Below are 14,731 nucleotides of genomic sequence, written 5' to 3'. Positions count from 1 at the left end.
CCAAACACGGTCGGGCCCTTTGTTCCACTTTTTGCCGGGCTTCTCCACAGAAGCCCTCCAACTGGTGCCACTCTGTCTGGGATTCACAGGATGTGTGGGTGGGGGAATTGGCACCCTGGACTGTGTTGCCTTAGCAACTCAAGTCGCACTCTGTCTTGATTGGCCCAGTGGTGAGACGCCCGGCTCACCACTTAGCATGTATGAGTGACAGCGAGGCTGTTTGAATGGGGGTTTTTCTGCATAAAAGCAGGGCTTTTGGGACTGGAACTTCAGACGTCGCCACGGGACCTAAGAAATCCGAAGAGGGGAGAAGCTGAGCCAGCTGCAACGATGACACCACCGGTGGAGCCCTGCTGCAACGACCTCACCACTTTCCCGACGACAAGAGAAGATCCTCAGCTGCAAGAGTCTTCTCCCTCTGAGCTGGTGGGGACAACCAGTTCAACATTCGCCTTCCAGGATGCCCCTTGGTCGAATCGCCAGTGCCAAGCACCCCGGCAGCCGCATAGCCAAGCTTCAGTCCACTGGGACCGCGAATAAAAGGAGCACACCTTTTAACCGAACGAACTCCGCGGCTGGTTTCATCCCTGGGCAGTGCAACAACTCCAAGTTTCCTCCTCGACGAGATCTTCTCTTCCCCTGGTCAAAACCACAAACTGCACCCGCTGCCAGGAACAACTGCCACCGCTGGAGCTTCCTCACTTTTAAAGGTAATGTGTTCTGCCTGGCCTCCCTTTCTTCAGATCGCTAAAGGTGACCCTTAAATCCTTGGCTTTCCAACTGGGTTGGCCCCCAGACCTTCTAACTTTATCTTTCACGTCAAATCGACCTCTTTTTGAACATTTTTGCAAAGACTTGAGTGCATTTTTAAACTGTGATCTTGGGCACATTTCGCCTTGCTCCATTTAAAGTGGCCCTGGCCTATGAACTTTGGCTCTAAAGTAGACTCTGCCTTCACTAACTTGCTGTGGTCTTAGAAAAGTGTTGGAACTGTTTATTTTCATGACCTGTCTTTTTGTCTCCCTCTAACTTAATTATTGGAGTGCCATCTGAGTTAAGCGCTCACATCTGTTTTTACAAATAGTGGTGTTCTAACCTAGACTTGTCTAATAATTAAGGGAGGTGTGTATACTTTATCTGACTGTGTTTGAACTTGCTTTGATTTAGAGTGCTTGGTGTATTTCCTAAAGCGTGTTTTAAATAAATAATTATATACTTTTGATACCAAGCTCTAGTCAGTGTTTGTTTGCTTCACTGTGTTTTTGGCCCTATTGTGTATGCTCTGTATACTGCCCTACTCATCTTGAGAGATGTCTGACTGCTCAGCCACAGCTACCAGGTAAATCTAGGTGGTGCAGGCTGCCACAAATTGGGTTTACTGCTTACTCCTGTAGTCTTAATCTTTTTGCAGAGTTCCCCAAGGGAACTGTACAGGATTCTGCTTGACAGCTTCCGCCACCGGTTCGGGGCTCAGAAGTAAATAGTGCAATTAGCCCATCAGAGGCTTGCAGGTGCGAAATCCTCCATCAGATGCAGATATTTTGAACTGTGTTTAAACATGCGTCAGGTCGTCGGAGATAGAACAAAGAGAGATAATCTCAAGGCACACATAGTGCCAGCTACGGCTGATACACAGTGCTTACTTGTATCTTGCAGACTGTAGGCATTTGTCCACTGGGGTTGGCAGGTGGGACCACAGCGGGATGGGGGTCTGGGAGAGGAGAGGTCTCCTGCCCTTCGTCGATCAGCTGGGGAAGTGTTATGAAGGACGCAGACAGGCCTTTTGGAGTGCGGCCCTTAGGGGATGCTTCCGGCTTACGCCTCTGGTTCAGGGCTCAGAAGTAAATAGTGCAATTATCTTATCACTTTACACCTGGCAGACCTGCTGTGCACACAATTCCTCTGGTGAGTCTCTCTTGGGGCCTGTGTAACGTTTTGACTGTTTTGTGTGCCCCCTCGGCCTGTGTGTTACCTATTCCTCCTTGTTTCCGTTCCCCTTGGTTCCCCTCCTTTCCTCGCGCCTCCTAACCTGCACACCCCCCTGGCTCCGCCGATTGGCTACTGTTGATTTCCTGGGCTCCAGAGGCCCACCGCACACGGCGCTCGCCACTTTCCACCTGGCAGAGCTGCTGCGCACACGATTCCTCCGGTGGGTCTCTCTTGGGGCCTGTGTAACTGACTGTTTTTTGTGCTCCCTCGGACCGTGTGTTACCTCTTTGTCCTTGTTACCGTTCCCCTCCCTTCCTCCAACCTAACAACCCATCCACCGCCCCCCCCCACCCGATTGGCTACTGTTGATTTCCTGGGCTCCAGGGGCCCGCCGCACAGCGCATGCCACTTTACACCTGGCAGAGCTGCTGCGCACATGATTCCTCCGGCGAGTCTCTATTGGGGCCTGTGTAACTGACTGTTTTTTGTGCTCCCTCGGACCGTGTGTTACCTCTTTGTCCTTGTTACCGTTCCCCTCCCTTCCTCCAACCTAACAACCCATCCACCGCCCCCCCCACCCGATTGGCTACTGTTGATTTCCTGGGCTCCAGGGGCCCGCCGCACAGCGCATGCCACTTTACACCTGGCAGAGCTGCTGCGCACATGATTCCTCCGGCGAGTCTCTATTGGGGCCTGTGTAACTTTGACTGTTTTCTGTGCCCACTCGGCCCGTGTATTACCTCTTCCTCCTTGTTTCAGTTCGCCTTGGTTCCCCTCCCGCCCACCTCCCCTCCTGATTGGCATTTCCATTGATCTTAATGACCTTCCCAGGGCAGCCCCCATGGATAAGGCCCCTAGGCAAAGGGCAGCTCCAATATAGGCGCATCCCGGTTGTGTCTGCAGGTGTCTGCAGAGGACGCCAGTCATCAAACAGGTTAGTCCCGCTGGCTTCCCTGCTTACCCCTGTCCAGCCAGCAGACTCTCCAACATGTTTTTCTCCAGTTTTAAAATTTGCATTGCATCAGTATTTAAAATTGCATTGTGAAACCTAGGCCTTTCTCCCTCTATTCCGGACTCTCAAACCTAGGTGTGTTTCGTATCCTGTTTTCAAAACTTTGCATTGTGATAGTCCTTTAATTCAGAGTGTCGTCGTCTTGTCCGATCGCTCAACCGTTTGGCTTCTTTCTATCTTGTCTCATTTGCTTGCACCCTGCCCTGTGTCTCTCCCTAATGTTCTCCCCTTCCCTTTCCCTTCCCCCTCTCCCATTCTACTCTATGGTGCTCTCGTCTCTCCTATTTTTTCCAACTGCTTTTCTATCGACTATACTGCCCTCCTCACTAAAACTGGTAGGAAGAAGTTTAAAAAGGACATCCTGGTCTCCCACCTAGGCCTCCCTATCGCTGACACCTATACCAGTGCCTCCTCCAGGCAAACTTGCACGGACATCCTCTTTGTCGTTCCCTCAACAGAGCTATGGACCCTACATATGGTCTCTGTGCTCTCTCCTTTCTCATCTTCTCCCATTAATGGTGGCACTCTGTGGGATGCCCTCCTGGCCTCTTTCCACTCCTCTAAGGTCATCATTAATGTTTATGTGAATGGCTCCATCCTGGTCCAAGGCCCTCAGGCCAACCTTCTCCTCTTCGATAGACGTTTCACGCGCCTCATCAATTTCCTTTCTTCTCCTGCTGTCCTCCACCCCCCCAAACCCTCACGGCTTCTTCGCCTCCCCCTGCTTCCTCCTCCTTGGCTACCTTGCCCTCTCCTTCCCTTTCTGTCCCCTCTCGGGCTTCTTCTACACCTCTGCAGGGCGTACCTCTGATTTGTACCCCTCCCGGAAGTCCTACAAGGACGACAACCTTCTCCATATTGCCACTCCAAACTCTCGCTCAGCTGTCAAACACTCCTCCGACATCGGCCGGCTTCTGCAGGAACTTGACCTCGAAGTCCTCGGTCTCACCGAGACATGGTTCACGGCCAGCTCTGTCACAAGCTTTGACACGCTCCTCCCTGACGGCTACAAGATCCTCTCCGCGCCTAGGTCCAACCGCTCCGGAGGGGGTGTAGCCCTGATCTACCTCAAGTGGATTCCTGCCTCTCATTCCTACGCAGGCCTACTCCTCTTTTGAATGCCTCGACTGCAGGCTCTCTCTCTCCCCTTGCCACTCCCTTACTGTGGCTACTATCTATCGGCCACCTAGTCAGATCTCCTCCTTTCTCTGATTGGGCCGACCTCTCCACCTCCCTCCTAGTCTCGACCACTCAACACCTCCTCCTTGGAGACTTCAACATCCACCTGGATGCTTCCTGTACCTCCTCTGTACTCTTTCACGACCTAGGCGACTCTCTCACTCTCTATTCTCCCCTCAGGCCCGACTCACTCTGCAGGGCACACGCTGGATGTTCTGATCTCCTCAGACCTTCCCATTTCCATCGCTCTTACCACTCCCCACTCCTGGAGTGATGGCTTTCTCCTTTCCTCCCAGCTCACCCGCTCTACCCCTCTAGCCAAGTCCAGTCCAGCACTGCCACCAACCTTCTCGCCAACCCATGAAGCGCATGTCAGTTGAGGCTTTCGCTGCCTCTTCCCCCCCCCACCCCTTCGACTGACTCACACCCTGACACAGCCCTTTCCATGCTCCACTCTGAAATATCTAATACTCTCGATGCTCTGGGCCCTGCCATGAGGATCCGCCTAAAGCCCAAAGCTAAATGTAACTCCTGGTACGACTCTGACCTCGTCACCCTCAAACGCAAGTGCAGGGTGGCTGAGAGGAAATGGCGCACTTCATGCACATCCTCTGATAAACTGGCCTGCCGCCTGCTCCAAAGGCAATACCGGCTCGCAGTCCTCACCAAGAAGAGAGCTCACATCCAAGCCTGCATCTCTGCGACATCTAACAACTCGGCTCAACTCTTTAAAATCTGCAAGGAACTGGCCAATCCTGTCGCAGTCTCTACCTCTCCTTTCCCTTCCCAGACCCTCTGCACGGCACTGGCTTCTCATTTCATCTCTAAAACTCAGGAAATCCTGTCCTCTCTATCCTCCTCTCCCCTTCCTCCCTCTACTCCCTGCTCTTCGTCTGGCCCCTCTTCAGCCTCCTCTCCTCCTTTCTGCCTTTCCTCTTTTCTCCACAGACGGGTTTCTAGGCAAGTCCGATCTATGAAAGTCTTGTCAAAACAGGTTCACCCCTGTTCCTCCAAAACCATTAAGGACCACATTGACTCTCTGGCTCCTGCCCTGGTCTACTTCTGCAACCACTCCTTTGCCACTGGAGTATTCCCTTCCCCCTGAAGCACACTCTTGTGCACCCTAGTCTTAAGAAACCCTCTGCTGACCCGTCCTGCCCGGCTAACTATTGCCCAATCTCCCTCACACCTTTTTTTGGGGCAAACTCTTGGAAAAGTTGGCCATTTCCCAGCTCAAACTCCACACTGAATCTGTTGGTTGTCTCCATGATCACCAGTCTGGCTTCAGAGCTGCCTGAAGCATGAAAACTGCTCTCCTGAACATCCGTGAAGACCTGCTCTCCAACCTTGATTCCAATACCCCCAGTGTCGTCATCTTACTTGATCCATCTTCTGTCTTTGACACGGTTAACCATACCATCCCGCTCAACCGTCTCTGCAAAAACCTGGGGGATCACTGGTCAGGCCCTGGTGTGTCTGACTTCTTTCCTCTCTGATCGACCCTCCCAGGTTCAACTTGGGTCCTTCCTCTCCTCCATCTCTACCTGTGGTGTTCCCCAGGGGTCTAACCTCTCTCCCTACCTGTTCAACCTATACCTGGCACTTCTTGCCCACCGCATTGCAGCGCTCTGCCCCAACTTCCAGTGCTATGCGGATGACACTTGGCTCATTTTCAGGCTGCCCTCGGCCAACTCTTCTCCCTCCCTCATCTTTGTCTGTCGGCCATCCAGGAGTGGTGTGCTGCCAATGATCTCTGCCTTAATGCCAGTAAGACCGAAATCCTCCTCATCGGCACACCTGCACCCTCCTTTCCTGTCACTCTCTGGCTGGCCTCTCTTGGCTCTCCTCCTGCTCCCACCTGTGAGGCAAAAAACCTTGGGGTCATCTTCAACTCCACACTCTCCTCACATCTCTCACGTCTCTAAGAAGTCACACTACCAGCGCCAGGGATCGTATCTTTCCATCACTGAAATCTCTGCACTGGCTCCCAGTGGTTGCGAGGATTACATTCAAAACCCTCTGGATTTTCCATAAGGCCCTCTGGGGCCTCTATACCTTCACCTCTCTCTTCATAAAATATCTTCCTTCTCAAGCTCTTTGCTCAACCGCCTCCAACTCCCTCAATGTCAGTCACTTCTCCAAGCAACGAGTTGGTGGTAGATCTCTTTCTTTGGCTGGGGCCTCCCTCTGGAACAGCCTCCCTGCCTCCCTGAAACTTGAGGAGAACCTTCTCCGGTTGCGAAAGCACCTCAAAACCTTTCTCTTTGCTTCTGCTTTCTCTCCTCCTCTCCCATGCTGACTTCCTAGCTTATACCAAAACTGCACTGGTTGCCTGGCCACCCTCTGATCTCGGGCGCAGGTCCCCCGCCCCCGCCAGTTGCTAACCTGCACTGCCTTCCTGGCAACCCTTGCACTTAGGGACTGTTTCTGTAACCTTACAGTCCCCCTACCAGCACTTGACATCCAATGTCTGCACTATTAACCTTGCACTTGCCACCTGTTGGCCATACTTTACCTACTGTTATTTATTCTATTATCTCATTGTGACAAGGCGGTGGAAAAGAAGGAAGATCAGAGTCAGAGCCAGGACAAGACCTCTAGCAAGAAGCCAATCAGACCTTGGGGGATGAGGTTATAATGGAGGGAGGCTACAACCTGGAAGACCTTGGGGGATGAGGTCATAATGGAGGGAGGCTACCACCTGGAAGAGGCAGACAATTGGACCAATGGTAATGCTCTAGAACAAGAAATATTCCAAGGATGTCATACTGATACAAGTCTCTGGTGTTTGTCTTTTGAATTAGAGAGAAGAGTTGGAGGAGGGCCCGGGTGCTGAGGAGGGCCCGGGGCCTGAGGAGGAGGTGGCCTATGAGTGTGCCTATTGACGTCCGACCCTAAGGAAACAGTAGTCTAAGTTGCACCCGTTGTGCCCTATCCTGTTATAACCCGTTTATAGAGACTTACTAAGACATTTATCCCCAAAGAAGAAGTTAGCCGTGAGAGAGTTGCTGCTGACGGCCCTAACGGCACTTGAGACCCAGCTGGAGGCCTCTGTCATCCGGAAACAAAGGTGAGCGTCGAGTGAATGAGAGGAAGACTGAATGAACAGAGAGGCAGAGGACCGTGCTAACAGTTGTCCAGGAAGCCTTCCCAACAAGGGGAGGGGCTGGGCCAAGGAGGCTGGATTACAACCAACACCAGTGAGGGTGTGAGCTAGAGACCTCCTCTCTGCAGAACTATAGAGAAATGAATAGAGAGGCTTAAGAGACAATACGAGACTTTAAGGAATTGATGATGAATGATCCCTAGGAAAACAGTTTCCAGAGAATAAAAGGCAATAGAGTCTCATCTCCTGGAGAAGACTCCCGAACACTGTTAGCCTCAACAGAATGATTCGTGAACAGTATCTTCACCTTTTGAGAAAAGCAAACGGCATGTTGTCCACCATTTTCCCCAGGATTAAAGAAGCTTGTTGTTTCTGCAAATAAAATTCAGTAGATCTAAAGTGTTGAAGGCTGGTCTTCTCATTTCCAAATACCTACAATCATGTACCGCACTATACCCCCCCCCGCTGCACTCCCCCACCCTCTCCCTTCCCATGCACTTGCGCGATATGAATTACACCTGGCCTAGTAGGATCATGGTCTGTTTTCCCTCTGTTCCCCCTCCCTTGACTCGTCGCGCTTGAAACACTTGTGTATAGGCGCGTTACAAATGCCATATCATATCAGAGGCTTGCAGGTGCGAAATCCTCCATCCGATGCAGTCGAATTACGTCGGCCATTTTTATGTGTGTTTACACATGCGTCGGGTCATCAGAGATAGAACAAAGAGATAATCTCAAGGCACACGTAGTGCCGGCTACAGCTGATACACAGCGCTTACTTGTAGCTTGCAGACTGTGGCCATTCGTCCGCTGGGGTTGGCAGGTGGGACCACGGCGGGATAGGGGTCCGGGAGAGGAGAGGCCTCCTGCCCTTCCTTGGTCAGCTGTGGAAGTGTTAGAAGGACGCAGACAGGCCCTTTGGAGCGTGGCCCTTAGAGGATGCGGCCGGCTTCCGCCTTCGGTTCGGGGCTCAGAAGTAAATAGTGCAATGAGCCTTTCAGAGGCTTGCAGGTGCGAAATCCTCCATCCGATGCAGCTGAATTACGTTAGCCATTTTTAAGTGTGTTTACACACGCGTCGGGTCGTCGGAGATAGAACGAAGAGATAATCTCAAGGCACACGTAGTACTGGCTACAACTGATACACAGCGCTTACTTGTAGCTTGCAGACTGTGGGCCTTCGTCCGCTGGGGTTGGCAGGTGGGACCACGGCGGGATGGGGATCTGGGAGAGGAGAGGGCTCCTGCCCTTCCTCGGTCAGCTGGGGAAGTGTTGACTCCCAACTCTAACCATTCTACTCACTCACTACTCAAAAAAACACACACACACACACACACTCTGTAATACCACTTCTACTCTTAAGCCAATACCTCACCTGCACCATGAATCTCCTCCACAAGTTGCTGATCCCTCCTTCATTCCGCTGGTCTCTTCTACCTCAGACCTCATACGTAAACCCCAGACTTTCTGCTTACAGTCCCCTGCTTAGATCCCCCTCCCCCAGTCAGGATTGGTCACCCCTCCCCTGACCAATCTGGCCCTGTCTCACCCACCTGAGGAACGCATGTGCAAGTGGAAATCTTGAAAAGGTGTTAAGCCGCATCCTCTTTCCTACGTGCTGGCTCATCGCATCACAGATGGTGGCAAAGGATGGCCAGTGTCCATGTTCCGTCTTCCGGGACCCTGGCTCATTTGATCTCCTGGTAAATCTCTTAAGAAATAAGGGGTCTTCTTTCTTGTTCTTTCTCCGGTGGTCTAGTGGGTTGCCTCGATGTTTGGTAGGATTGCCAGATCTTCCTAGTGGCTCTGCAAGGTCCTCTGTATGACCACATAGGTCCATGGCTTATCTGCCTTCTGTTCTTTGAGAAATGGAATCTCTGCTGTATGCTGGCTGCAGCGCTTCCATTCCTTTTATCAGCGGCATCTCTCCCTTTCTCTCGCTCCTCAGTGGTCAGGCGACAGTAGCTCGTTCTGCTTGGTTACTGCTGCTGGAGAAGTTCTGTAACTGACAGAAAAGGGCTGGCAAGTAGATGTCTTTTGAAATAAGGTAGGCGAGAAGGGTCTGAAAACAAACGTGCTGGCAACCAGGGGAACAAACAGGAATTGGTGCCCTTGTGGATGAACCGGCCCCCAGGACTAGTGTCCTTCCCGAACCTCCTTCAAAAAAAAAAAAAAAGTCCCTCTGCCTTTGAAAAGACCAAGTTACAGACTTTGTCATAAAGGGGCCTATGGTACAAGTCACTCCAACAAAAAAATAAATGAAGACTAAAAACCAAGAAGGCAAGAGAATTCTAGCTGAAATGAACCTGAGAGGATCCAGGCACAGGGGGCATTTGGGAAACAATGACCATGACAGATATTCAGTTCCCACACGACACTCTCCCCAACTCCTCCTCAGTTCGAAAGCTCTGCGTTATCTATGACCCTTCTCACACCTCCAGCAAAACAAAAGAGGCGATGGCTGGAAAGTTTAGAATTGATCTTAACCTCTGGCATTGCTCTGGACAACCCGTTCTTCACCTGCCAAGCCATTACAAAAGGGGAAAAAACCATATGCAAATCAGCCTTGGTCCCACCCCAAAAAGGGACAGTCCAGCCCAAACTGCTTGGTCACATCCCTTCTGCACAAGACCACAAGCATCACCAAACATGTTTCGGCCTTGTGGAAGAACGATGGTCTGGTGGGTTGCGCAGAGCAATGCCAGAGGTTAAGATTCTTTTTATACCTTCCAGCCCTCAACTCTTTTTTTTCTGTTGCAAAGTACACTACCTGACTAATTTGTATATGGCTGGACCCCTTTTGCAATGGCTCAGATGGGCTAAAAAAACAGTGCTGTGGAAGGTTGCCCAAAGCCATGTCAGTGGTTCAGATTTATTCAAAATCTTCCACCCATCACTTTTTTGGTTGTACCTTCTCACACTTTCTCCTATTTCATCTCAAATGTTAACCTCCAATCAGGCACCACCTTCCTTTCAACACTGTAAAGCATCTCTTAAACACTCTGGTCTTCTCTAAACTGGAGTACTGTGCCAGCGTCCTCATTGGTCTCCCAATTTTCTGTCCTCTCGATAAAATCATTAACTTCACTACCAGGACTCTCTTTAAACTCCTTCACTTCACAGATACATACTTTCCTTGTACCGTCGCCAGGCTGGATGGCTGTCGATGCAAAGGGGGCCAGATTTAAATGTCTTCTCCTGGTTCAAAAATCTATCAATGGCAAGGCGCTACCATATCTATCCTCTCCATTTAACTCTACAAGCCTTCTCAGAATATCCGCTCTGCCACCTAGACTAGCCTTGTGGCACCTTGCGTTCCCTGTGCTTCCGCTCTCTCTCTCTTCTTGTGCCACTTACAGGGAATTCTCTTCCCCCGGACAGCCAAGCAACAGTCCACACTGATTTGTTCTAAACCAAACTAAAAGCCTACCTCCTTGTCTCCAAGTTACCCTCTTAAACTACCTCTCATGTGCTTCTACCTAACATGTTTCACTTGCCTCTAAACTGCCTCCGTCGCCTCTCTGCCTACACTCTAGTACTTCATCCATCGTGGCCACATCCCTAATACACAGCTGGCCGTACCGTACCACCTAGCTGCGCTTAATAATGTCAAATGTGGATTGTTCTTAATCTATGCAAGTCCACCCATGTATTGTCCCTAGTGATTGTTCAATTTACTCCCCCGACACAACCTGGTCAGAATGTCACTCAAACTCACACCATTGTAAGAAGCTCACTGCTTCCAGTCAAATCTGATTTGTCCACTGTTCTTTTGGGATCAAAAGAGCTGTAAGGGTGTCCCTAATTACGCTCAAACTAGAATGAATACACCCCTCTAGGGAAATAAGGCAAAAAGGCGATCTTGTAAGGATAACAAGTTTAATCTTACAAAATGAGGATGGTAGCAAAGGACTCTGCTGCCTGAACGGTCTTCTCCTGTCCCTCTCCCTGTTCCTTCCTGCCAAAGTGGTTTCAGGCAGGGGTTTATGCAGGCCTGGCTTGCCCTGGTGGTGTCACTGGATTTGGATCATGGCTTCATCCCAATCTGTCCTTTTTCCATAATAGAGGCTCCAAAGCCTTCTTTCTTCGTTGTCAGTGGTTTTGCCAGGGTACATTGTTCTACATTTTGCCAGCTATGCAATAACACACTGTAGCGCATGCTTTCCTCCATTTTGCAGCTCTGCAGACTTTGACAAACCTTGAGGCCTAGCCCAAGGAAAAACTAAACATTTTTCTGTACAAACCATTTTCATTAATTATATCAATATTTCACTCCTCTTGCTAATGTTATCTGGGTCCTGTACTTTCTTCCACACTTAATAATTATAATTTTTTATCTGTAAATGCACTATGCTGTACAAAACATGTCAGTCCTATTTTTAACGCGCACGGACCCTTGGACAGTGGACACCTGGTGAGTCAGTTCGTGCTAGCCATGGTGACGAACACTGCACACTTGAGCGCCTGTGGTCAATTTTAGATCCAAAAGGCTGCATTCCTTCTGGGAATGAGGGGGAGTTTGACTCATATACAGCACTAAGATTTTACAATGCCTAGGATCTGACATTACAAATCTATCCAGCTAATAGTTAATTGAGCCTTATATTTAGAAAATAAGCAGCTTCTTCAGTGCTTGCTTATGTCTGTATATGTGATTATGTTTGCATGAGAGAGCCTTCCCAGTGCCCCTCCTCCCCCCTAGTCCATTATTGTGCCTTAAAGGGGTGTTGCTTTACTCTAAAGCGCTTTGGGAGTTTGAGTGGACCCTGGTTCCTTCCCAACATTCCCCCCTTTCGTTACTTCTACATTAACTAAATCATCCCCACCTGACATATCTACAACCCCAAAAGTATCAGTTTGAGTTTCGCTGTTTATTGTATGGAAAGGTGCATTAGAACCCCCAACTGATACCATCATCTTTGCACTACTAGGTACTACATTGACAGAAAATCGGAGATCCACTGGCACGTGCAGAAGAGGTCCAAGAAGAATATGATAACAGGCAATAAGGAAATAAGGATCGCTGTAGAGCAGAAATTGTGGAGGAAATGAAATAAGGAAGAGATGTGCGATGATGACAAAGCTGTTAAATGGAGTATGGAGGAATGGTCAACGGGAGCAAGGCAGGAAACGTGGAAGGACAGAAAGTACGAGAAAGTATAAGGAGAAAGTGAGAGCACGGTTGGAAAATAGTGAGAGAAAGCAGGATAGACTAGAGCAGGTGAATATACGAACGCAAGGATTGACTGAGGAGGAAAGAGGGAGTGGGACTTGGATATAACAAAAATAAAAGCAAAGTTATGCAGAGTATAAATCAGAAAGATGGAAGAATTGAGAGGCAAGAAGTGTTATCAGAAGAAATGTAAATGGCCTACGGGACAGTGGCAAATGTATGTGGCCCCACCATGCTCTGCTTTGGGTTTATAGGAAAGTGACATATGTCAGTTACCCCATACAATGGGTCCCATTACAAGTTTGGCGGTAGCCTTGCCGGTAAAACCGGCAGGCTGCCACTGAACGTGCACATTTTTCCGGCACCCGGGAACAGGGAGGCCGGATGCACCCGCACCATTCAGAATGGTGCCGGTGCATCCGACATGCGCTGCTCGCAGGTGCCGGGCCCCCGGCAGGTCAGACCTGGTAGGCGAAAAGGCACCCGCGAGCAGAACTCGTAGTTTGGCGGTACAGTAACAACGGTACCGGCAAGCTTACCGTTACTGTACCAGCAAACTTGTAATGAGGTCAAATCTCTTATTAACGGTCTATGTTCAGCCCTCCCTATCAGTCAACTGGACTACTCTCAAGAATGCCCTATGCTTGTACCTCTCTCCAAGGTAATCGCCAATGGCCGTCTTGTTCAGACCCTCTCCTTTGTACAGGAACTGTGCAATATCTTCACAGGTCTTCTTCAGAAGGTCATTCTCAATCAGGAACTGGATACCCTGTGCGGGACAAACCAAGCATGAGTGATCTTGTGCTTTTTTTGCATTGCTGGAGAAACATTGAGTGCAGAGTGGCAGGGCACTTGGTGAAATTCCTGACACATTTCTTCTGAGAATAACAAACACTACGAGACAGGACATGCATGAAGGGCAAACTGGTTTAGGATCAGCACCCTTACTTTGCATCTGTGCTTACTGTATTTACTGGCTGGGTGAGTCATGTAAGCAGAGTTGCAGGACAGAGGGTAGACTCTTGTAACTATGTATGAGTGAGTGACTTTATTAATATGCAAATAGACTGGAGCAAAGAAAGTTGTGACTAGCCAAGTAAGTACACCCTAACCGAAGATTGTCCATAAATGTCATTGTGGTATGAGCGTCTACAGCATTTATTGCACATGTGCCTCTCTGTGGAGTGTTCTTATGTGTAGATCGCCTCTATCGAATTACTTAAGGAAGTACCTTTTAGCATCATCTAAAACAGGTAGAAGCTTCCGTACATGAGAGCAAGCATCTGATGTGATGCAAGTGGTGGCCTCTAAGATGTGTGGCTTTGCAGAATGATGGGATGTATGCCTACCAGCCAGTCAAACAGCTTGTCAATGCCCCCTACTGCCATTATGTTGGTTTAATAACAGCAACACAAATCATTCTAAATATATGATAAGCAGGTAAATGAACACTTCTCAAATTGTATCTTACTTTGAACGTCATTTCAAAAGTACAGTTTCATAAAAAGTATAAACAATACAAATAAACATAGAATACAAAAACACACACTAAGATACAACATTAAAAACCTGTGCTTTCTAAGGGATAGAGAATAATCAATAAATCCATAAATGGAAGGAGCCACATTCTTACAAGGAAGAGAAAGCAAAAGCTTATTGGCCTCCTTTAATGTAGTAACACTGTATAACCTAAAAATAGGAAGGAGATTACTTTATTCTTAAATAATTAAAAACGGGTCAAAATAATTAAAAAGGGTTAAAACTTTCACTGTACTCCCATCACAATAACAAAATGGAGTAGAAGCCTGCGTCTTGCTACAGTTCCATCTAGCCACTAAAGCGACTAGTGGTAAACTATTTAAATGAAATAAAATGCCCCTCTTGTGTGCGTTTGGAAACCAGTCAGTTTATATAGTTGTCCAAACAGAATTGGGGACAGTGCTCGAAAATAGGTTGAATCGTGGCCTTTACTAGCTCAGCGCTTCAGCGAAACAGCTCTTTTCCTTGCATTTCAGCTGCCTCTACCTCACAAGATTTGATGAATGGTTTACTTAGTCCCAGTGAAATCATGGCCTGTTTTATTGATTGCAGCCAAGGACTGTGCCCACCTATGTCTGATGCCAGCAGGTCCTTGAAAAGCCAATGCATTAGGTAGTAAGCACACAGCTCCCCACATAGCCCCAGCCAGCTTCCAAATGCAGCAGGTAAGTGGGGGCACCACCCAACACTCAAAGTAAACAGTGCATGACATTCTCTTTCCGTTGGATCACTGCTACAGAAGAATAGCCCTTGTGCAAAATATGTGGCAGAGTTATATACCCGAGAACATCAGT

General features: G+C 49.0%; 1 protein-coding gene across 4 annotated transcripts in view; it reads right to left on the bottom strand.

Annotated features, from left to right (window-relative positions):
- Positions 1-14,731, bottom strand: part of CYTH1 (cytohesin 1) — a 914,859-nt gene that overhangs the window by 446,784 nt on the left and 453,344 nt on the right. For all 4 annotated transcript variants that reach the window (XM_069655238.1, XM_069655235.1, XM_069655237.1 and 1 more), the window contains exon 5: positions 13,049-13,167. In XM_069655238.1, the coding sequence (XP_069511339.1) occupies positions 13,049-13,167 (119 nt within the window). The remainder of the gene's footprint in view (positions 1-13,048; positions 13,168-14,731) is intronic.

Source organism: Ambystoma mexicanum, chromosome 3q, assembly GCF_040938575.1.
Source record: "Ambystoma mexicanum isolate Mex_15411 chromosome 3q, UKY_AmexF1_1, whole genome shotgun sequence".
NCBI lineage: Eukaryota > Metazoa > Chordata > Amphibia > Caudata > Ambystomatidae > Ambystoma > Ambystoma mexicanum.
This window is presented reverse-complemented; position numbering and strand designations above follow the sequence as displayed.